Source organism: Pygoscelis adeliae, unplaced genomic scaffold, assembly GCF_000699105.1.
Source record: "Pygoscelis adeliae isolate BGI_AS28 unplaced genomic scaffold, ASM69910v1 Scaffold109, whole genome shotgun sequence".
NCBI lineage: Eukaryota > Metazoa > Chordata > Aves > Sphenisciformes > Spheniscidae > Pygoscelis > Pygoscelis adeliae.
Genome location: NW_008825556.1, coordinates 144,496 through 169,442, shown reverse-complemented (window position 1 = coordinate 169,442; position 24,947 = coordinate 144,496). Strand labels below are relative to the sequence as shown.

Here is a 24,947-nt window from a genome sequence, read left to right as displayed (position 1 = left end):
GGCTCTGGAACATGAGTAAAAGTGTTTTAAATTTGCAACTTGCTTGTTACAGCTCAGCATTTTTTGGCCGGATTTTGTATATAAAATGTGTCCTAAGACTGTCTCTCTTCACTTTCTGGTGTTTGTCTAATAAAAATGCATATGTAATTTATTCTATTTTGTGGACCTTTTAATTAAAGACATGGAACAGCAAATGCAAATGCAGATAACAAGCACTTTTCCTAGGGCCCTGCCCAGTTAAAGGCGCAGATTTTTGCTCCTCATTCACATTTCCTGAATCTCTCCATTAGCAGCCAAAACACACAGGCACAGCGTAGCACCAAAGGGAGGTTTGCTGTTGGTTTCAATGTTCTCCCCATCATGCAAGTAAAACACCTGGGAGCTAAACACAGGGCACGCCACGGCAAGAGTTGGGCACAGGGGAAAAGGTCTAAGATTCATTTACTATGCAGCTTCCAGCCAACACAACATCCAACAGCCTGGCTCCCAGGGGATACAAAGGACACTGCCAAGTGTGTGATGTACCTGCATAAACTTCTAACAATAGGGAACTAATTACTAGGGGAGTCAGAACAACCACCTGACTTGTTCAAGTATATCAGCCCATCTCAAAACCCCTTTTACTGTGAGCTGTCTCACCTAAGCCTAGGTGCCAGCAGTGCAAACATCTGCCTAAGCAGGTTGAAAGCACTCCCTTTCTGTTCAGAGCGCTAGCCACACTGTTTTGGGTGTTTATCTTGGGTCTTGATGCTGATGTTCCCTCTCCTTTGACTACAAGCAGGTGGAGGATCTGGTCCATATGCATTCACATGCTGCGTTGAATTAGATGTTGCTCATCCAAGAACTTTAAAAAATATCCAAGAATGGGATACCTGTTGGAAAGTGAAAGTCTTCAAGATCCAATGTTTCTTCACATTCCTGGAATACATTGGAGACAAGATCTTGTTTTGAGAAGGTGGAGAAAAAACAGAGGAGGTGTAACAATTTTAGATGTGGTTCTGACTAATCGGGAGAAAATAATTGAGAAGCAAAAGCAGAGCATCATCTGGCTGAAAGCTACAGAGTGACAGATCTCATTGCTGGAAGATCAGTTGAACAAATAGATGTGATTAGAAAAAAAGTCCCAACCCTTGCCCCATGTATTTCAATCAGTTCAAGTAATGGGTAGAGAAGTACTCTTAGGAAAATACTCAAAAAGATGGGCAAATAGAGGGGAATTGGCAGTGCCTGAATGATAGGCTGTATTTGGGTTTTCCTTCGAGACCAGCAGTTTCCCATAATTTTCTAGGATGCTCTGAACTCTGCATGGTCCTCTCTATCCCTCAGGAAATCTCCTTCCCCAAAACTTGCAGGCTTGGTTATGGGTCTGCTGCGGCTCTCCACTCCTGCGCCACCACCTCTCCCTGCTGAATACTCACAGCAGCTTCCTGGGAAGGAGCAATACCCTCACTCTGAACAGCAGCCTGGGCCAGTTTAAGTAATGGTCTTCCTCATTGCTGCCCAAACACACTCTCTAACCAAAGAGGATATAATGTATATAGTCAACAGGCACGTCAGATGGATGCCATCCATTGCATCAACACCTGGGTCATAACACAGAGATTACGAAGCCCTTCATCTATCATGGGGAAGGCTGGGGCCAGACTATTTGTTCTCCCAGGGCATCCCTTTTTAAGCAAGATACAAAAAACCACCCTGGCAAAGGTTCGCATCTCTGGATACATGACCAACGTACAGCTGCCCTTGCTCCAGAGCAGGGCTCTGGTCACCATGTACATAACCTTCTGCATCCAGTCCTGCTGGACAAATTAAGCAGATGTAGCGATGACCTGAGGCTTATATTTCAGGGGAGAGGACAGCCCTCATTAATTCTAGCACAGCCCAGATTAAAACCTTAGTCATAATGAAATGAATGGTGGTTGCACTCAGGGGCTTGAATTTGCAATGTGTGGAGGGAACCGATTGCTAATTGCTACCCATAACGTTTTTACAGAGTTCTTTAGGACGGACAGTCGGTAGCTTAGTCACAGAAGCTCCTCTCTCTTAAAAACTGCTGCTTGTTGTAACGCACAGTAGCTGAAACACTCCCAGAACAGTTATTTTAGCTTCATTCCAGGGTGTGTAATGGAAACATTACAAGAACAGAGAGGAAAAGAGAAGGAAGAAAGTGGGGGGGGAAGCATGGCTGAAAGGCAAAAAGAGATGACAGGCATCTGCAAATTACCTTCCTGGGACCTTCTGGTCAAGCTCACTTGACTGCCCGGCCTCCACGTGTGAAATGGCAAGGACAAGCACGCACTTGAAAGATGCATCTGCAAACACCTGCTCCACACCCTGGTGCCTGCACGTGTCTTTTTAATGGCTGGGGAAAGCTACGACTTCTCAGCAACGCTCTGCAGGTGGCTGCTACCTCCTCTGATGAGTAGGTGTTCAGCTTGGGCATGGGCATCCACAAGAGAGACATACCTTGGCAAACCCAAAGGGCTGCAGGGTCCGAGAGAAGCATGTCCATCCCTGCGCATCCAGACAAGACACTAGGAGTGACTTTTGAGCATCTTGCATGCTCTAGGATAAGTGCCCATGCGTACAGTGCTACCACACAGCATGCACAGGGCGAGTCAAGACACCATGTGTCTTTCACTAGAGAAATGCACTATTTGACTTTTCCTGGGTGCTATGCAGAATAACAGTAAAGGGAGTTGTCTGTGAACAATGTCATAAGCCCGGATCCCAAGCACTGAATTTCCTTGTGAGTAAGAGATATCAGAGGAGGAAGACAACAAATGTGGGGAGGGCAGCCTGGGAACAGGCTTCACACCGTGTAGAGGCAGGGTCACCTCATGAGTCAGGAAACAGCCCAAAAATCTGTGAAGGTGAAGTCCTGAGAAATCGCTGACTCAGGTTTTGTGTCGTCACAGCCAACGGTAACTCCCTCCCAGGTCATATTCTGCTATTTCATCATTTGTTGTCATTCTGAATCAGGATGAAACGTAGACACTTTTCACAGAACGAAAAGGTCTGAAAATACCGTTCATAAAACTACCTTACATGTCCTTCCCACTCCCCAGCTGGTTTTTGATAGGTGATGGTCCAAAACTTTCACTAATGCCCCATCACCATCCTGGTTTTCCCTCCTTCACCTCTGTCTCCCTTCTGTATCAGTTCTGGTTTAAATGACTCTTGTTTGGGCACGAGAACAGGAGTCCAGAATTTCTGACAAGTCAGGGCCTGAGGTGCTGATGCCCCGCTGGGCTTTATTCAAAACCACAGCAGCAGGAAAACACAGACCCGCAATAACAGATTTCTCAGACCTCGGACCACTGCACCGTGAAATAATGCACCTTTACGCAACAGAGGGATTGATTCATCCATGAAATAAAGATGAGCGAGCGCTTGCCCAACATTGGGGAACCATCTACTGCAGAGGTGAAAGGAGGGAGTGGGAAAGGGATGGCTGCAAACAAGAGTTGAGCAGGCAGTATTTAGTGTTTTCTCAGATATTTCGACAGCCAAATCATGACTGTCACAAAAAAATGCAAATCCTGCACTTTGTGAGTGCTTCATAGGTGCTTGTGCTCATGCTGAACTCACCGTCTGCTTTGCTGCTGGGTGTGCCGAGCCCAGTTAATCAGTAGGATAAGCACCACGCCAGACCCATCCCCAGCTAGCAAGGGTATAAAAGGGCCAGTCCCAGCTTGGGGGAGCACAACTTCACCTTCCTGCCTCCATCCACTTCCTCGCTGCTTTATTCTTTCTACTGCTCTCACCCTGCTCACATCAGCTGCCATGTCTCGCCAGTGTGCTGCAAGGAACCAGAGCAAAACTGGCTTCAGTGCTTCTTCTGCCTTCATCCCAAATGCCAGCAGCACCAGCTTCTGCTTACGTTCTGCATCCCAAGGTGGAAGCTGCAGTACCGCCGCTGGGTATGGAAGATTTGCTGGAGGTTTTGGAAGCAGGAGCCTCTACAGTCTTGGTGGATGCAAGAGGATCTCCGTAGCTGGAAGAGGTGGTGGCTTCTACGGACCTGCAGGTTTTGGTGCTGGCACTGGGATACCCTGTGGTTTTGGTGGTGCAGCTGGTGGTGCCTTCGGGTTTGGTGGTGGCATGGGTGGCCTTGGATTCCCTGCTGTCCCAGCTGGGGGCATCCATGAAGTCTCAGTCAACCAGAGCCTTCTGAAACCTCTCAACCTGGAGATTGATCCCAACATCCAGAGTATCCGTAAGGATGAGAAGGATCAGATTCAAACTCTCAACAATAAGTTTGCCTCCTTCATCGACAAGGTGAGACATAAGATTTCTTGGTTATGCTGTGTTGACTCTTCAGTGGGGAAGCACAAAGAAAGGCAAGTTATATCTTTATCAGCAATTTTGCTGCCCTTGTACTGCCATTTCTAACATCAGCAGCCTGGGAATAAAACCTGAGGGGTCCCAGCTTTGAGACCATTCATCCCTTGCATTAATGCTGAGATGAGACCAGCCAACAGGGGGAAAATGGTAATATAGGATGTAAGGAAGCAGAGTTTGCAAAGAGAGCACGAACGTTAACATCAGATGTGCAATGCTTGCTTGCTTGTATAAATTGTCAGCTGTTCCCCAGGGGCTGAGAGCTCCCACCTTTCAGCAAGTGAATCCTTGCAGGATTGTACCTTGCCTTTCTTAGGAAAACCATCCTAAAAATCACTGTTTCTGAAACATCTTTCTCTATCCAGGTCCGATTCCTTGAACAACAAAACAAGGTCCTGGAGACCAAGTGGGCCCTTCTGCAAGAACAGGGGAACAAAACAGTCAGAAACAACATTGAGCCCCTCTTTGAGACCTACATCAACAACCTCAGGAGACAGCTGAACAGCTTGCTGACAGACAAGGAGAACTTGGGAGGGGAGCTGAACAAGGTGCAAAGCCTTGCTGAGGACTTCAAGAACAAGTAAGTCTATCCATTTGTGGTCTGCCTGGAGAGCAGGGTGGGCTGCAACAGATGGCAGCTCTCTGTTGCATCTGTGCAATCAAACATGGAAAGAAGGCCTTTTTGCTGATATAAACTTCTGAGTAAGGCCCAGGTTAAGTTTAATGAGAGACATATTCAGCCTCACTTCCCCATGGCTGAAAGTCACAGGCAGAAAATAATAGGTCTAAAAGACCAAGGTACCAAACTATACATACAAAAACCCCAAGAGGCTGGTCCTGAAAATATGAAATAACTTTTGTACAAGCCTAGACCAACCCTAAATTTCCATCCTGCAGATATGAAGAGGAGATCAACAGGCACACAGCTGTTGAGAATGAATTTGTGATCCTGAAGAAGGTGGGTGCATGCACACTGTGCCCTGCACGAGCATAGCAAGAAACACGTTCTCCAGCTTTTCTTCTGCTCTGAAAATCACTTCATTTTTGTGATGCGTTTCCTCTTCTAGGAGGTCGACGCTGCCTACATGAACAAGACAGAGCTGCAAGCCAGGCTGGATTCCCTTACGGAGGAGATAGATTTCCTCAGAGCCCTCTATGAAGCCGTAAGCACCAGCATTTACATCCTTCTCCCAGTTTCCAATGCCCTTGCCTTCCTTTCCCACTTCAGAGGCTCAGGACTGATTATTTTCCACTCTGTTCCACTAAATAATTCAATCCTTTTTCCATTTCGCCTGCTGTCTTAACCCTGCCTGAAACTGTCTTGGAAAAATCACTTTGTCCACCCAGGTCTACCCTCTAACTTTGTGGGTTTCCTCCCTCTGAGCAACATTCATGTCTCACACCTGCGACTCACTGAAATACCCGCTGCTTTTGCAGGAACTGTCTCAGATGCAGACCCAGATCTCTGACACCTCTGTCATCCTGACCATGGACAACAACCGCAGCCTGGACATGGACAGCATCATTGCAGAGGTCAAAGCGCAGTACGAGGACATTGCCAACAGGAGCCGGGCAGAGGCTGAGTCTTGGTACCAGTCCAGGGTGAGCGCCTAGGAAGGCTTCTGCAGTGGGAAAACCATACTCCCTCCCCCAGATCCCCACGGGGAGGTGGGTCCCATTGTGATTTTTATAACACAGGACATCTTCAGATTTAATAATCCTATAAAGTTTGGAAGTGCTAATTTGGGATTGAGAACATACACATACTTCTGAGTGCAAACACCCACATACCCACATTCTGCTTGGCACTAAACCCAACATATTTTACCTTGACTGATTGTTCCTCTCTCTGTGACAGTATGAAGAGCTGCAGGCTACAGCAGGCAGGCACGGGGATGACCTCCGTAACACCAAGCAGGAGATCTCAGAGCTCAACCGCCACGTCCAGCGGCTGCGGTCTGAAATCGACAGCGTGAAGAAGCAGGTAAAGGGCAGCGTAAATGCATAAGACTTAACTCCTGCTGTGGTCTAACCTCTTGATTGTCCAGCCAGCTCCAGGGAATAAAAATACATGCATCTCAGTGAGTTCTGGTGGATCAGGAATGAATATGAGAGCATTTATCTCAGTGCAGTAACATCACTAAGAGTAACTTAATGCAATATTAGTAAACCTAAGGAGATGTTAAGAGGTGCGGAGTTAGATTAAATCCAGGTTGTGACCTGGCTCAGAACATGGATCAATTCAATGATCATTAAAATCACACCTATAGATGTTAACCCGAAGTCTTCTGCATCATGACCTCAGGGTACAAAGAACTGGTCTCTGCTCTAGATAAGGAAAGCAACCACTATTTTTCCTCCACAGTGCGCCAGTTTGCAGACAGCCATTGCAGATGCCGAGCAGCGTGGAGAGATGGCCGTCAAGGATGCCAGGGCAAAACTGGCCGAGCTAGAGACAGCCCTGCAGAAGGCCAAGGCAGACCTGGCCCGGCAGCTTCGTGAGTACCAGGAGCTCATGAACGTCAAGCTGGCCCTGGACATTGAGATCGCGACCTACAGGAAGCTGCTGGAGGGCGAGGAGTGCAGGTGGGTGCAATTTTATATCCCAATTTCCAGAGGTGCAATGGAGTCGCAGACCCTTGTCAGGTTTAGACTTCCCACATTCAGAAGACCTGAAACCTGTTTAAAAGCAAGCAATTGCCCATGAAGATGAGCTATTTGGGAAGATGGTAGCCTTTCACGCAAACTTGCCAACTTCCACCAAAAATATTCCAAGGAAATTCTCCTGCCTTTTCAACCAGTTCATGGGTTCCCCTTGAATTCTTACTGGCTCATTTTGCTCCCTAACAGGCTCTCTGGAGAAGGTGCCGGCGCAGTGAATATCTGTAAGTAACTTCTAAAGATAGTTTGGCAACTTTTACATTTGTCTCCCTGCCACTCAGAGCCACCGTTTGTGGATGCCTCTAAAGAGGGTGTTTTCCTCTTGCAGCTGTGACCAGAACCGCTGTAGGAACAGGATATGGAAGTGGAAACTGTCTTAGCTTCGGAGGCAGCAGTGGTGTTGGAGGTGGGGTCTGTGCTGGAGGAATGGGCTTCAGCTCTGGAAGCGGACAAGGCACAGCCGGGTCATGCATGGTCGGTGGAAGCAATTCCAGCATGAAGTACGTCTCCACCACCTCTTCAACCAAGAGATGCTATTAAAGTCAGACATCAGCACTGTTACATAGTGTGTGCCAAGTTTCCTCTCGTATTGTCTGCAATCCTTACCCTGTTACTTGCAAAAGATTTGGAAGTCAAAGCTGTCTGTCCTTATTTATATAAAACATGCCATGCTCTTGTTTGTTCTTTGACTCTCTGAAATCCTCATTTCCCAGTGTTTGTCTAATAAAAGGCATGTGGAATTAATTCTGTCGCATCTCCTTTTAATTCCAATTACTCTATAGGACCTTGGGGAAAAGAGTGGTTGACATAGCAGAGCAGAGCTGAAGGTAAACAAAAGTCATACACACAAGAGTTGAGACCTTTCTTTCCTCTGCACTCACTGCAACTCCATGGATGCCTCTTTTATCCAACAGGAATAGAGCAGTTGGATGTTCCATTCCCATTTGTGTAAGCAAAGCTTTTTAGCATCAGTATCTTCCACAGGACAGGAAAACATCTATTCTTCCTAGTAAGCACTAGAGAAGATGTCCTTCTATCTTAATTTCTACATTACAGCATCTCAGCATTTTCATGCCACCTTGACCGCGCCCAAACCCCCTGTAATCTTTCAAGGTTTTATGTGATGAGTCATGTAGGGATATAAATCTGGTTTTTCCCAAGAAAGCAAGTACTTCAGCTCATGCTGTTCTGTACATGCACTAGCTGCAGGGGCTAATAAAATGCCGTCACTGCCATTATCATAATTAGAAATGGAAAAGACCCATTAAACCCCCAAACTCACCCTCTTTAGGAAGAATAATGTCCCCAGACATCAGCTGTGAGATAGTTAAAGACCCTGAGGGTAAGGAAGGTTTAGTTCCCCTTCTCTGATCTCCTGAACAGCAGTAACGAGAGACAATCTACAAAAGCACCAAAGCCCATATTAAGGAAAAAAAAAATTGTGCTGAGATTACCACAGCAGATTGTGCTGGTTCAATCTCTAACACAATCCTGCCAAGTGACTAAAGCACTAGAGGTAAACATGACGCACATTAAGTACACGCTGACTCCTAGCCTAAAGAGAAGGCGATATAATAAACCCCAGCTTTTCATTAATCCTCTAGATCTAAGCACAATAACACACTGCTGAAAAGGAAATGGCTTGTCCTCTTCAACACCTGCCCATCTTTTTCTGGCATCTCTGGACCGTATTTCCACTGACACCAGCAGAACTGGTATTTGGTTTGTTATTTAAACACTGTGCAGCATCAAACAGCCATCTGATGACCTGGACTTTTACAAGTCAGGTTGTTTTATCTCTGGGGGATCATGTACTTTTAGCTATCTCATCATTCAGCATTTCGACTAAGCAAAGCATTCAGGGTCCCTTTGTAGCCAACAGAAAGGCACAGGTGCCTCCCAAATTATCATCTTTAGCAGAAGTACCTCTGTGCAGATGAAATGTTGCCTGCAAAGATGAGGAGTGCAGACCAAGACATCTAACTTCTTGCCTAGATCAGGACAGGTTGCTTCTACCCCAAGACGGATGGTAATCGGGGAGCAAAGTCAGTTTTTTCTTTAGCAAGGCACGTCAAACTGGCATTTTCAACATCTCTAGATTCCCTCTTGTGGCAACTGCAGTCCCACCAGCTTTAAACTAAATGGGCACTGACACCATTATCCAAGTTAAAAGCAAACCCAAAGGGAACTTCTGGACGTAATTCCCCCCCCCGCCCCAGTAATCCCTGCTTTGAAAAACACAGGTTAGAAAGTTTGGTTAGTTTTATGAGCCAAAGGTTGCCAGCCCATTGCATTAGCGAGTCTGGTGATTAACGGGTTGGGAAAGGTGGCCACGTGCCAGCATACCAAACCAATTAGCTCAGTCAACTGAGCTGAGGTCCTCTGCGGACAAGCCCAGCTCTCCAAAAGGATAAAAGGCAGAGGGGACTCCTAATCCAAACTCCCAAAGATTTCTACTCATCTGCCACCTCACCTCATCATCTGCTCTCGCCACCAGTGAACGATTGCACAGAAGTCAGTTGGCATTAGGTCAGGAGGACTCACTAAGAGTTTCAGTACTGCTTCTGCCACTATGCCTGTTAACCGAAGCACCTTCAGCTCCATGTCCGTGTCTCGCAGCAGTGGTGGAGGCATGGGATGGATCAGCGGTGGTTTTGGCAGCAGGAGCCTTCACAATCTAGGGGCAAGCAAGAGGATTTCCATGAGCGGAGGGTATTGTTCTGCTAGACCAGGATACAGTTATGGGTCAGGTCATGGCGGGTTGGCATATAGAGTTGGTGAAGCTGGGTTTGGGTTCGGAGGAGGATGTGGCCCTGGAGGTATTCAAGAGGTCACAGTGAACCAACACCTCTTGGTACCTCTTAACTTGGAGATTGACCCCAACATGCAGAGACTGCGGCAGGAGGAGAAGGACCAGATCAAATCCCTCAACAACAAATTTGCCTCCTTCATCGACAAGGTAAGACACATTCCATTTCATCCAGCCTGGCAGGTTTGTCATTGCCTGTAGAGTAGGATCAGGATTGCTCTCAACATTATAAATTTACTTCTAAGTCCTTAATGCACAGAGTTAAGGATTTTGTTCAGCTTGTTACCTCCATATCCAGACTGTCTCTACAGCTCATTTTGTCAGAGCTCTATAGACAGTCTGGATGCGGTGCAAATTGTTTTTCCAGGTTTTTTGGCAGTTGAATATTGCTCCTGGTTTCCAGATCTTCCTACCAATGATCTTCTGATGACATGTCCATCTAAAGCCCACTTTAAATTACATAAAACAAAACTAAAAAACCCCTCATATTAAAACCCCCATCTCATGAACAGTGAGGCAGGTTTTGAGTTGATGAACCCAAAGGATTTAAATTGTTCTGATGGGTTTCAGGTGCGGTTCCTGGAGCAACAAAATAAAGTACTGGACACCAAATGGTGCCTCTTGAAAGACCAAAAAATTGTGAAAAATAACCTTGAACCTATGTTTGACGCATACATCAGCAACATGAGGAGACAACTCGAGGCTCTAGGAGGGGATAGGCTGCGGCTCAGCTCAGAGCTGAAGGCTATGCAGGATGCTGTTGAAGACTTCAAGATCAGGTAAGCAACATACGCACAGAAAGAAACCTGTCCAGTTTTTCTTCACTCTGTCTTCTTCCTGGATGAGTTAAAAGACGCAAGGCAACCCCAAAACCGTGAGACCTCAGAAAGTACTAAGATGACTTGATTCCCCGCACTTTAGCTGCTGTATAAATGTCAGCAGCAGCACTCTACCCATTGCAAGACATACGCAATTTTTTTGTGGGGACAGATGAACTCTTTAAATGTTGCAAAAGGCTCAGATGGTCAGACATTCACAGGAGTTCGGGAGCAGGTTCTCAAAAGCTTAGTCTGTCCAGAGCTTAAGCTTTCCAAATGATTTCAGCTCCCGTGTAGTCATTTTAATACAGACCAGGATGAAACCTGAATCTTAACAAGACTATTGAGCACTCTGAACACCCACATTTCTTACTGATATGGGTTCCTGTCAGGAGAGAAAAACTGCCTAAAAAGAAGGATTAATTTTAAGTGTGTGCTTAAGTGTTTTTCTTTTTTTTAAAAATTATTATAATGTCCCTTAATATCAATGTATTGGATAGTTTTAGCACTTCTGAAAGTCAAGAGTTAGCTTCCACCCCATGGAAAGTCACTGAAATCTTGGGCGAGGGTTTCAGCTCAGCTCATTAACTCTTCAGGCTGTTAGGAGGAGGTGTTCCCTCTCTCATCCACTCTTTGCACTTTGGAAAAACATCTATCAAGCGTTAGTACCTGCTACCATGCCCACGAGGGATACACTGCTTAATGGATGTGAATAAGTAAGGAGCTTAAATTGTCAATCTGGAACCAGAAAAACCAGAGAAGAGAGAAAGGTGCAGGCTGCAATTCAAAACAAGGACACGCGCATTCTGGCAAAAACCCTCTGCTCTCCCTTTCTTTGGAGATCATGTGTCTGACATTTTCTGCCACCTTTACCAACAGTGCCTCTAGCCCAAAAGTAGCATCAGAACAGAAACGACTGCCTTGGGGTAGAGAAATCATCATCCACGGTCTACTTTGAGACTTCTTTTTTATGGTTCTCTGTGCCTTCAGAAAAGAAATGTTTAACAGAGACGAAAATCTGTCCTGTGTCAGTTTGGCCATGTAAGACCTCAGGGTCTGCTACAAATCAGCCATCCGGACTTCCTTAATTCATTTTAGGATGGGACAAATGACATTCCGGAGATAAATATCTTTCTCCATCAGCTACAGAAGAAACCCCAAAGAAAAGAGCTTAGCCAAAATAGCCAAGTTCCAGGTAGCTGACTTGAGATCAGTCCCAGCTGTAAGCGCAATACTGCTATTGATTAACTGGGTCAGAGCGTGTCCTCCTTCTGTTCTTGTCACAGGTTCATGGTGAAAGCAATTTTAAATTTTGAAAAGCAATGTCTAACATTAGCACAGTCTGGAGCAGCAAAGCAGCAATAGGGATTGTTCAGCTGAGAAAAGACCCTTGGGTGCTCCATGACTTCAGACAAGAAATCCTTTGACATCCAAAGGTCACATCATAGAAGAGGTTGAGACTTTAATACTCTGCCTGCATCTGACATAAAGTGGCAAATATTCCTTCTGGCTCCAGGTCAGGGAATCTTTGGGCAAAAGCTCAATTACATCATACACATTGCTGGGCAGGGACCATCATCTTGCATTGTGGCAACAATGACTACACCTACCAAAAGGACGTCATTGCTTCTGTCCCCATTTCCTAGGAATTTGTTCTTCTTACATTTATTTATTTTAAACTTTGTGGATCCCAAAGTATTCTTCCTAATGCTTTGCTCTTCTGAGTCAAATACTAAACCATACGGCAATTAGAAATTAGACATATGCCAAATTAGTATTCCTCTTCTACGTGGCTAAGAGCTTAGAGACCCACAAATCTATAAACAGGCTAGGACTTTGCTTAATGGAAAAGATTTTAAGGGCTGGATATTCCTGATGTGGAGAAATCTTTCCCCATGAAAGGACCATGAAAGGCTAACGTTTTATTAGCTGCACGGACTCCTTCCTTTGAACTCCTGTCTTTCATCTCCCCCACTTAATCATTTCATTTGAGCTGGGCATCAGTCCATGGCTATTGCTGGTTTTTATCCTTTCCCAAGAGTGGGACTGCGCGCTGCTGCTAATCTAGACCTTGGCTTTCCTTGCCCACACCATCGTCCTCCCTCCTCCCTGGCCATCCCCAGCCCCCCTGAAGACACTGCAGGAGCTGGCGTCGGAGATCCCGGCTCTTCTGACTAACCCAGGTGTGGCAGCGATGAGCTCAGCTACAGCTCCACCCAGCCCTCCTGGCCTGAGAAAATTTACAGAGTACAAGGCTCTCATTCACAGCAAAAAATTCTGTGAGGATAAAACGTGCCTTTAATGAAGGCCTGCAGCTTTTCTAGATGGCCTCCTCCCACCACCTAGCCCAAGGGTGCTGTCTTTCTATCATAATCGGTGAGATATATATCTCTAATAATGCTACGTATAATATATGCACTGACATAGCAAGGACATAGCATTGTCAGGTAGCTATTTTTGTTGTTTCCTCCAAAGATCTATGCATCAGTGGTAAATGCCCCTGGGAACAGACTCTTCAGTCTCTCCACGAGCACCCTACAATGAATGCGTGGAGGAGGGATTTCCATATGCCCATGGTGAACGGGGTGGGTTGCAGTACAGAAGCTGTAAAGGAATGCTCATCTCCCCTTCCCAACAGGTATGAAGAGGAGATCAACAAGCGCACGACTGCAGAGAATGACTTTGTTTTGCTCAAGAAGGTGAGGCACCAACAACAAAGAAGGGACACACTTTTTAAAGGCAAAACACATTTGAATGCAAATAACCCTTTTTATCCGGCAGTGCCAAGCTGGGCAAAGCACTTAGCAAACGTGTAGTCATCCCTCCTTGAAGCAGAAACACCCAATTGTGCCAGTGTGTCAGTCCTTGGCAATAGCTTGTTCTTGTTTCAGGCCCCTCATCCAAAATTCAGGTGAGTCCTGGTCCCCCAGGTACCAGATCAGATCTGGGTTATCCATACCTTGTAGTCACTCCACTAGATGCTGCACCACTTTTGCAGCCTTTCTGTATCCAATCCCACTCTCCACAGCCCTCCCTGGTCCCACCTGCAGGAGACACAATAAGAAACTTCCATTATTTCAAGCATTGTCCAAAATATCTGTCTGTGCACTGGCAAAAAAGGGAAATTCAGTGGCTTTTGACATGTCAAAAATTGCTTAGATCTATGCACATCATCCCTCCCTCCTCCCAGAAAAAGGCGGAGGGAAGAAATCAATTCACTCTTGGCTCTGTTTAAAGGCACAGAGGTCAAGAAAGTCTTCTGTTCTGGTTTGTCTCCAAAGGTCCTTATTAAATGACAACTGGTCTTTGTACAAGGATGCAGATACGCAAGGTTTGGTTCACCACCTCTGTTATCACGGTTCCAGGATGCGGATGCTGCCTACATGAACAAGGTGGACCTGGCGACCAAGGTGGATGCACTGACAGATGAGATTAACTTCCTGAGAGCCCTCTACGAAGCAGTAAGAACCTTCCAAATTTGCCAGTTCTGCTATTTCCCCCTTTTCCTGGTACCAACAGGATCGAACCAGCCTGAGAGAGCTGTTCGGAGCTGCAGATCGCCTCCATTCCTACCCTTCTACCACACATCATCTCCGGGACAAGCACAACAGTGCAGCATTTGGGACTGAGAATGAATTTGTTTGGCTTACAGGAGCTGTCTCAGATGCAGTCACAGATCTCCGACACGTCCGTGGTCCTATCCATGGACAACAACCGAAACCTGGACCTGAACAGCATCATTGCAGAGGTCAAAGCACAGTATGAGGACATTGCTAACCGGAGCCGGGCAGAGGCCGAGTCCTGGTACCAGAGCAAGGTGAGGATCTGAAAATTAACCAGGTGAGCTAGGAAAAATTTTGTTTAGCATTTCCCAAAGGCTATTTTATACTGGAGAGTGCAAGCAGAGAGGACAGGGGAGCTGGGTATAAAATCAAGTCAATTTGGATAGGATTTAATTTAGTTTCTTGGACATGTGAAAATGCCATTTTGACAAGAGATAGAGGAGCATAAGGAGATAGAGGGAGGAAGGAAATATGCTAAAGCTCATGAGGAAGAGCTTGGATTGAGTACAGAAAGAGACAGAAGACCCGGTCAAGAGAGGATCAGAGCAGGGTCAATCTCTACCAATGAGTTCAAGCTCCTGCCCAGATCTGACTGTGCCCTGGTGTCTCATCTCCCTGCCCATCTCAGTATGAGGAGCTGCAGCTCACGGCTGGCCGGCACGGGGACGACCTCCACAACACCAAGATGGAGATCTCAGAGATGAACCGCATGATCCAGCGGCTCCACTCGGAAATTGATAGTGTAAAGAAACAGGTATGGTTCACAGGACCCCTCCAAACACGGGGGCACCTCCATCTCCACTAACTTGCTGTACCCTTGCAAGGATGCCTGGAAATCGGGGTCCAAACCCACTGAGCAGTCACCAGACCTATTTCCACTTCTTGCAGTGCGCCAGTTTGCAGACAGCCATTGCAGATGCTGAGCACCGTGGGGAGATGGCTGTCAAGGATGCCAGGACAAAACTGGCTGACCTGGAAGATGCCCTGCAGAAAGCCAAGGCAGACCTGGCCCGGCAGCTCCGTGAGTACCAGGAGCTCATGAACGTCAAGCTGGCCCTGGACATCGAGATCGCAACCTACAGGAAGCTGCTGGAGGGCGAGGAGAACAGGTGGGTGGCTCCCCCTGCAAACCAAATAATGTCCAAACCCATAGAGATGTTTTCACATTTGCCTTGCAACATGAGAGGAAAGGGCCACAAAAACTTGCAGAGAAAACACACCCCTAACCTATGCAGTTACAGGTGTTATTTCAATTTATGTCAGATGCTCATCATCAGACCTTAACACCCTAGACCATTCTGTTATCCAATGTCCCTGGTGCCAAACTGTTGCTTGAAATTGTCCTAAATAACAAGCCCTTTCCTCTCTGTCCTCTCTTTTTTCCAGGCTGGCTGGAGAAGGCGTTGGTGCAGTGAATATTTGTAAGTAATCTGGCTCCTAAGCAATAGATTGAGTATTTATTGAGTCATTCCTTAAATGTACCTGGAACTGAGGATAAGACAATGAAAATGAGCTATGCAGCCAGTAGTTACCAGCACAAAAATGGAGTATATACTTAGGGTTTTGCAGCACTCTGTGGGACTGGGGAGGCTAAAGAGCCTGATACATCTTTTCTCTGACCAGCTCTGAACTTGAAAGGTTTTGCACATTGAGACTGTCCCTAGGAGACTCAGATGTCTAAGGCCAGCTCTGCTACAGGATAGGAGGAAAAGCCAGAGAATAAGATGTGTGAAATACAGGCAGTGGTAGACTGTCCAAGAAAAACCACGAATGCGTGAAACTAAAAGCTGAAATTCCTTCGTACTATTCCAAACAAACTAACCCTCTGCCCATGGTTTCCCATCACAGCCGTGGTCTCATCCGGGAGCAGCTACGGAGGTGGGAACACACTGGGGCTGGGGTCAGGCTTCAGCAACAGGCTCAGCATGGGGGGAAGCGGTGCCAGCTCCAGCCACGGGAGCTGCCTGGCTGGGGGATTCAGCTCTGGTGTGGGAAGCAGCTCAAGCATGAGGTTTGTATCAAAAAGCACCAGCAAGAAGAGCTATCGGAGCTAAGTCATGGTGGCACCCAGCTCATTCGGAGCAGAAGAAGTTGAGCACCACCTCCTGCTGCCAGCGCAAAGCCTGTTAACACCATCCAAAGAGCCACGCTTATCACTTTCCCATTAAGGGAAAACATATTCCCAGTGCTACTTACTGGCTTGAGAGAGATGCCTCTCCAAGGCCAATTAATTCCTCTGCATAAAGCCTCACCCAGCTGGCCAGAAGCCCAGCGCTGCTTGTCATTGAGTAATCAGCCTTCCCATTGATGGGTGCCATTGTTAGAGCTCAGCTTGCAGCTTCCCAGGGCTCCCTTTTGCTCCAGCGCCCTGGTGCAAATCCAGGGTAGATGCAGGACTTGGATTTATACCAGTGTACGTGAAAGCAGAACGTGTCCCTTCACCCGCTTATGACAGAGAGCAGGAGGTGCGTTGAGACCACAGTCTCTAGCGCTCTCCTAATCAACCTGCTCCCCACTGCTGGGCTTGCTCTCCCCAAAGGCTTAAAGAATTGAAAACAAAGCGTCTTTCAATATAGAGGTAGTTGCTCTGTTTCCCGATTCCTCTTGCATTGCTGTCCTTTCACGCCACGGCTCTCTAGCTCTACCTACATCCAAAAATGCAGTCTTCATTTTCCATAGGTGAAAGGGGTTGGTTCTCTATAATGTCTAATTCCTCACCCACCCAGTACATATAATTTAAGCCAAAAGACCACGCAACCTACAGGTTGCTAGACCTTGTCTCAGCAGCAAACCATCCTCCTTTCCACCAGCCAGAGTGAGCTTACAGCAGAGACATGGGTTAAAAATACAGGAAAAACAAAAAGGAGGAACAGCTGGCTTTGGTAACAGATTTTACACAACCTGGAAAAAAAATCTCTGTTTTAGTGTCTTTGTTCTTAGCTTGTTTGTTTTTTTTTTCCCTCTCTTTTTATGGAAGGGGGAGGGAGGCAAAGAGGAGGGTTGGAGAATTATGTGCCCAAATGTAACTAGCTCATTTCCTCTCATCTTCTGCTCCCGTTGAACTGTATGAGTTTTATATAATTTCTTTAATAAACTGCAATCAAATTTATCATGAGCAATGTGGGTTTTCTGTGCCATTACAAAATTCACATAAAAGCGTAGTTTTAGAATAAAGTTTAGAAGATTTGCCATAGGCACTTGCTGTCATTCAGAGCCTTCCCATATCCTCCTCCTCCCTATCTCAGTCTCGGAGAGGAGCGGGGAACATTAAGTGTATCGGAGACAGGGGTCACAGAGCGGCAATACCCAAGCACTTTGGGAGCTTTTCCAAGTTGCACAGCCAACAGAGCAAGACCAGAAGGTGGGGCTGGTTTCACCTGGCCATAAACACCTACATCCGAGCCAGTCAAAGGACAGAAACAGACACTTTTGGGTCAGACGATTCATTCCCCAATAACACCTCTCTCCCTCCGTGGGACCGAAAGCGCTCTAGGCGCTTGGCTGAAGATGTCTGCATTGCAGGAGCACTCCAAAAGGTGTTCTGAAGTCAGGAAAGATGGATCCCACGCATCAGAGCTAAACTTCTGGAAAGGCTGGTTCCAGACCTGCAGCTTGTGCAGGGAAAACAGGAGGGATTTATCTCCATCCCCTCTCTGGAGCAGCCAACAAAGCTGTCAGGCCAGGTGCTAAACAAGGATGCGATCCCCAGGCAGTGCGATGCTCCCAAACTAAGGTTTCTGTTGTGTCAGCAGATCAAAGCCGGGCTGGCTCAGACAAGCTGGCGGTACTGAGCTCTGCTCAGGTCTGTAATTAAAAACCCAGGAGAGAGAAAATGAGAAAAGAAGCCAACATGACTTCTTCCATGAAATGGAAGATGCCAACTATCACATGTAGCAGTTGTTCTCCAGCATCCAGGGCCCAATCACGAAAGATGCTGAGCTCTCTGAACTCCTTTTAGACTGAGTCCCAAAAAGTGCTTAGCACATACAACTCCCACACAGCCGTACCCTAAAACGTTGCATGGCTAAATGAGGAAGGCCAGCTTTCAGGCTTGCACGCATGAACGTCTCTCTGATCCTCTTCATGGAGCAGAACATGTTCTCAGGCCATGGTGAATGCCAAGAAAATCACATAAAAGCAAATGCACTTTTAGAAAAGGCTGAGGTTTTCAGGGCTAAGCCCTCAGTGTTATCCCACTGAAGGCAAAAGAATTAAGAGGGTTCCCACCCATGGCAGACAGCCCTTTCAATATTTCAGCAAAGATGGAACTGAAAATCACCTATTTCATTTTCTAGGAAAGACTTATCTGCCTTTCCTGCATCTTTGTCACTCTGAACCTTTGCTGAAAAATATATAAATATATGTAGTCCAAACTTACATTCACAGGGGTTTGCCAAATAATTTCACCAGAAAGGAATGACCAAGCCGAGTTCTCCTGTAGGCTATTCCCCATGGAGGACACTTCTGCAAAGAATAAGATGAGAGGTGTCAATCTATCTGACTGGTGTCAGTCACACTCCCATCAAAACTAGGGACAACACCAGACTCGCTTTTCAGGGCATTCAGCGCAGGAGAGAAACACACGGGTAGCTTGAGAGACAGAGCAGCAAATCAGACTGAATTTCTCTTTGCAGGATCAGTGCACTCACTCCGCCATCACCTTGATCTATTCAACCTTTGGCTTTGGATTTCCCCAGCTGGTGCAAAGGTCTGAGCTGGAAAATCTTTCACTGCTTTCTCCTGCTCTCACACCCCCCTTTGCTGCACCTGTTTTCTCCTTGTAGTTACAGACCAGCAGAGCCCTAGCACCAAGAAATACGCTTGCATGGGTCCGTCTCCTGTCCCGACAGAATTAGAAGATTGTTCTCTTGAGGCTAACAAAATTACAGAGGTCAGATGAAAGAAAGAAAGGAGTAAATTATAGAATTAGGCTTACAAAAGGAGCAACTCTGACTAAAGGCTAATGTAATACCAAACAAAATCAGCTCCAGTGTTTGGATCCCTAAAATATTCCCAAGAGTTTAACTCAGATTCTTCTTTTCCCACATGTAAAACAAAGCAATGCTTCTTCCCTCGCTCCCAGTGCCCTGCAAACATCAAAAGATTGGTTCTGCTTCTCTCTTTCAGGCTTACTATAAAAAAAGGGAGGTTTGCAAATGCAGTTTTTATGGGACCAGGGATTCCCTCCCATTCAAATTAGAAACACAGCCTGTAACTGAATGATAGGTGTACGCTTAAAAGCAGCTCAGGTCACTATTCAGCAAAAAAAGACGAGTAGGATATTACCAAACAACCTAAGCTCATAAACATCTTTAAAAATGGTCTTCTGGGGCTGGTCATGCAGCCAAAGCCTGTTTTCCTGGAACACAAAAAGGTGAAAGCTCTGCTTCTCATTGCAGAGGGTTTCCGGCTGGGTCAACTTGCGTACATTGCCTTCTGCTCCTGTGTTCAGCTTCTCCCTCTGCTTTCATTCCCCTTCGAGCTGCTCTCAACATCTTGCCAATCCTACCATGTCTGCTCCGGAGCTGGGGGCATGAGGAGTTTCAGCTCTTGCTCTGCTGTAATCCCAAGAAGTGTGAAGAGATATACTGTCAGCACCATCTCATGCCGGGGAGGTTGTGGTGTAGGGTACCCCAGGCTGGAATGCTTCATCAGCAGAAGCCTTGGTGGCAGTGCAGGCTGCAAGCCCAAGCTAGCAATCAGCAGCTGCCACCTACTGCCATATGGCTGCAGCCCCTCAAGCATGGGGTTGGGCTATGGAGGTGCTGGCTTTGGCTGCAGGGTCGGCAGAGCCCTGGGGGTCTGTACACCCATTGTTAAGGCCACAGTCAATGAGCATCTGCTCCAGCCGCTCAAGCTGGAGATGGACCCAAACCTTCGACTGAAGGTTCCTGTGAAGCACCAGGAAAAGGAGCAGATCAAGACCCTCAATAACAAATTTGCATTTTTCATTGACAAGGCAAGAGAAGAGATGCTCAGCTCAATGGGCACCAGAGCTGCAGAGCCGTAACAAGCTGCAGTATGGCACATCTGAGACACGGAATGCATTTGCCAAACTACTTACTAGCAACAGCAGCCAAAACTAGCAGCCTGACTTTGCAGTAAGGACCTGTTTGGATTTTATGAGGAGGACATTTTGCACCACCTTAGAATAAAAAGAAGCCTTCAGTGGAGGCAAGAAGGTATTTTCATGCTCCACGAGTGGTGTAAACCAGTCTTATTGCAAACGACAATCAAGCTTTGCTGTTACATGCAGAGAAGTTGATTCTCTAATGCCCCATTTTTAGATCACTTGAACCCTAACTTCAGTAGAATTACCTCTGAGTTACCCCACTCTACTTTGATGCTGAGTCTAACTCAGTGCTTTTTGCATAATAACAACCAAGACATTTTGCTGAAGAACCTTCTTATGAGAAGATGCTGTTCGACAGATTTTAAATGCATGCCTTCTCCATTCACCTGATACTATCCTGAATAACTCACAGATTTTACCTCTCAATTTAGCAATTCTGGGACTGTAATTGGTTCACTGGTATATATATATCTACTGGTATATATACCATGTAATTGGTATACTGGTTCACTTCTGTGTCACCAGTATAACAAATCACTATACGTTGAATGCTTTACTTCTGGGTTTCAAGTCCAGTTCCTGCAGCAACAGAACAAGGTGCTGGAGACCACACGGGGATTTCTACAGGAACAAAGGTGTTACAGGAGCAACATCAAGCCAATGTTTGAAACTTACATTGGCAAGTTGAAGAGGCAGCTGTATGTTCTGGGAAGCGACAGAGCCAAGCTGGAAACAGAACTGAGCACCATGCAGGGTATCATGGAAGATTACAAGAAAAAGTGTAAAAAAGATACACGCTCCGAAACTAGGGCTAGAACTGATCTCATCTAATTTTTGGATGGCAAAGACTGCACAAGATGCAAGATCTCCTCCAGATGTACACGTGTATGGCTTGCATCAGCAGTTTGTTTCCATGCTGAGGTTGAGCATTTGGAGGTGGTAGGGGAAGATTAGATTCATATTCTTCCTTAAGCTGAATAAAGAGGAGCAAAGTGGTCTTTTTTCTTCTCCTTGCAGGTGTGAAGAGGAAACTCAGTGGCAAACATGTGCAGAGAATGAGTTTGTTATGCTCAAAAAGGTATGAGCATTTCAAACCAATTCAAACACTTATTCCAGGCTTTTAGCGTGAACAGCAGCCAATATTGCTGGAAAGAGAGGGTGAGACTGCCGCTCACTCTCCAGAGACTCTAGAGGGACCTAAAGGCCAGCTTTTGGGAAGATTTAATTAAAAGGGTTGAATCCCACCTTAAGTGAGTCAGTTTTAGCTGAGCTTGTTCATTTGGGATGTTTGTACACCCCAACCGGTCAAAACCTTTCCTTCTCTTCTCTGTCTCTAGTGATTTTTCGCCTTCTGCCTAAGAGGATAAGGGTGTGAAACAATTTAATAACATGGTAAAATTTACGTCCTTGAAAAGAGCAGCCCTAAAAGTTTGTAATCTCATCACTTGCTGGCATTAAGCAGTTTGCTCTTTCATTTCATAAACCTTGATGTGCTTCAGGATGCAAACTGGGCCTATGTGAACAAAGCTGAGCTGGAAGCCAAGGTGGAGTCCCTCATACAAGTGATCAACTGCCTGAGGAGCCTGTATGAAGTGGTAATGGCTCTTCCTTTTCCGCTCCCTTTTCCTCCACTCCATGCCTCTTTAGGGGGCCTGTGGAGTTAGGCTCCCACAACCCATCGCTTAAGTTCATGGAGATTTTTGGTGTTTCACGTGTGCATCAGTTGATTGCTCCAGATTTCAAAGGTGTTACTCTTGCACTACACAGGCGAGATCCTAAGAAATCCGTTGCAACTTGATGGTGAAGGTAGGATCCAGAGTGATTAAACAGAAAATCCCTCTTTGGGTTTTCTGCAGTGAGCCTGAAGTCGTGGTACGTGGAGCACACTGCATCTCCTTGTCTCCACACCATGGAGATCTGCAGGGAAAGCACCTCTGGTGCAGACGACTGATAATCTTACTGTCACCCCTAGGAAATCACTCAAGTCCAAGCACCCATTTTGGGCACCTCTGTTATTGTGTAAATGGACAACAGCTGAGGCCTGGACATGGATGACATAATCACTGATGTCAAAGCTCAGTATGACAACATTGCCAAAAAAAGTCAGGCTGATGCAGAAACCTGGTACTACAGCAAGGTGAGTCATAATGACACTCAAAAAAGTATTTATGCCCCACTTCTGCTAAGGGCCCCGCTTCTTCAGATTTCCTAATTTGGGTTGAACAGACTTTTTAAAGGTCTGTTTTCTTAACCAGCTGTTGTGTTTTCCCTATGTGTGATACATATGTTAATGCCTTCACACACAGAGCTGCTACTGTGTAAATGAGTCATTCTGTCCCCCAGTGACAAAGGTTTTTGCCTTAAAGCTCAAGATCCGCGACTGCGGACCCAGAATCACATAGTAGGTTTAATTACTGACTCATCTCCTCACTCCGGTATTTATTTTCATTGCATTTTCTCTCTCCTCGGTATGAGGAACTGAGAGAAACCGCCGGCAAACACGACGACAGCTTGCGTAATACAAAGAATGAAATTGTGGAGTTGAATCGGGTGATTCAGAGACTGACTGGAGAACACCAAAGCCCAGGTAAGGATGACTCAGGGGCAATAATGTGTCAATTGCCATTTGCAGGTTGTGGCTTTCCAAAACTCCTCCGCTAGAGCAAGGGAGCAATAAAGCCAGTTTTGGTGACATACATGTCAGCTGCTCAACTCTAAGACTTGCAAGTGTCCAGACTACAGAGTAAAATGGTCTATTATGACTAATAACTGAACTACCATCAGTAGAGACCTGCAGCGAGAAGACAACACACACCCCAAAGTCTCAGCTAGGCAGAGAGAAGCATCCTAGAGTTAAAGGTTTGTCTATAGAATCTGAAAATATAATAAAGTGCAGGTGGATGAATACACAGACAGGCAGATTCAACAGCTCTGAACTATTCAAAACATGTGCAAATAAGTGGCAGTAATGAAAATCTCCTACCTGCAGAGATGCAAACCGGAAGGAGACATTGCTGAAGCTGAGGAGCACAGGGAAGTGGTTATCAAGGATGCAAAGTGCAAACTCTCCGAGCTGGAGAAGGCAAAGCAGGACATGGCCCATGAGTACCAGGAGCTCATGAACATCAAGCTGGCCCTGGACACTGAGATCATGACTTACAGGAAGCTGCTGGATGGAGAGGAAAGCAGGTGGGTGCTTGTACAACCCTGCAAGGAAGAAATAGTAACACATCTAACCCCACAAGCACCTTTCACAGTCTGTTTGGTGAGCCATCACCTCTGTAATTGCAGCAAATCCCACTGAGACCCGAAGTCCTAGGCGGTGACACTTCCCAAAGCACCGTCCAGCACTTATGAACCCAAACACCTTACAAAGTCAAAAGCTCCTAATGCACTCTGGCACTTAGGTTTCCCCCCGTAAATGGAAGACCTTGCACGAATAAAGTTGATGTCTTGTGTAGCCTCAGGTCTTATCAAGCCAAAGGCTCAAGCACAGTTGTGCCTGACCACCTTTGCCATGCCAGCTGAAATGACTGGGTACCTGTTCACATGTGGGCTAATTGAGGGGACAGAGGGAAAGCTCTTGGCCAGGATTTGCTCACGCTAACACACACAGAGCCAAAGCAAAACCCTTTCCCTGCTTCGACATGACACCAGACTCAGAAAAACCTCCTCACAGGTGTGAGCTAAGCAGTGGAGTCATGGCAGGTCCAAAGCACCTGCCTGGACTGATGGCAGCTTCCCACATCCTCAAACCTCCCAATTATTAACCAGTTATAGGGACACACATTAAATACAGACTTTGGTTTTTACACATGTCCATTTTCCCCATCCCCCTAAGGCTGTGCATAGACAGTGGCTGCCTTGTGAATATTTTTAAGTACCAGACAAATCCCTATTCCTACTAGTCCCCCAGGATCTACTCTGTAGGATGGAAATCCTGAGCTGAAATGTTTTCTTTGCAGCTGTGGGCCAATCCCCAGGAAGAATCACATGCAATACTGACCCATACTTCGTGGCAGCTACTCTTCCAGCAGCAGATCCCTATTCAGAAGCAGAGGTCTAGTGACTGGAGGAGGTGTCTGTGGCAAAAGCATCATCACCGGCTCTGGAGACATCTGTGCTCCTTGTACCACCACGGAAGGATACAGTGTTGTGAGCAGGAAGAGCTCCAATGTCAAACTCGTGTCCTCTACAGCCTCCTACAGGACAAATTACTAAAAAAACCCCAAGCACTGAAAGGAGGGTCCTTACTCCACCAGTTCATAGCAGCAGCAGCCTGCTAGCAGCACACGCAGAAAACACAAGGGGGATTTTAAAGCTTCCAGTCCAGTCTGCGTTGCTTATTCCCCGCAATGTTCACTACTGTTATGAAACTTGCTCTTTTCATTACTTTATGCTGTAGTTTTAGAAATAGGCTCTTCCCAAAGTTTGCCTGTTCCTCCTGGGTTGTGTAGGTCTAGCAAAGCCTGCACAACAATGCTATTTTAACTAGGCAGTGAACAGTTAGCACAGCTTATGTATTAAGGAACAACTTACCTGTGTTAAAAACACTAACCAATGTAAGTTTCTGCTCCTCCAGTGTATGGACGTGACTGTAATGAAAAGTTAAAAATCAAAGGGAGCAGAGGAGTCTTACCTAGAACATCCAGTTCCTCTATGATGCTTGTTGTTTGGCT

The 24,947-nt window shown here is 46.3% G+C and overlaps 2 protein-coding genes and 1 pseudogene across 2 annotated transcripts; all 3 read left to right on the top strand.

Moving 5' to 3' along the window:
- The first annotated feature begins 3,786 nt into the window (after positions 1-3,786).
- On the top strand, positions 3,787-7,545 carry LOC103923815 (keratin, type II cytoskeletal 5-like). Its single transcript, XM_009332243.1, has 9 exons — positions 3,787-4,281; positions 4,710-4,924; positions 5,242-5,302; positions 5,412-5,507; positions 5,782-5,946; positions 6,203-6,328; positions 6,710-6,930; positions 7,195-7,229; positions 7,334-7,545. The coding sequence occupies exons 1-9, from the start codon at positions 3,787-3,789 to the stop codon at positions 7,543-7,545; spliced, it is 1,626 nt and encodes a 541-aa protein (XP_009330518.1).
- Positions 7,546-9,508: 1,963 nt separating this feature from the next.
- On the top strand, positions 9,509-16,249 carry LOC103923825 (keratin, type II cytoskeletal 5-like; the record flags this gene model as incomplete). Its single annotated transcript, XM_009332252.1, has 9 exons — positions 9,509-9,964; positions 10,385-10,593; positions 13,271-13,331; positions 13,998-14,093; positions 14,285-14,449; positions 14,824-14,949; positions 15,084-15,304; positions 15,582-15,616; positions 16,044-16,249. Coding segments are annotated over 9 exons (1,575 nt in total), but the record flags the coding sequence as incomplete, so codon positions are not given.
- A 3,689-nt stretch (positions 16,250-19,938) lies between these two features.
- On the top strand, positions 19,939-24,176 carry LOC103923824 (annotated as a pseudogene).
- The last annotated feature ends 771 nt before the right edge of the window (positions 24,177-24,947 follow it).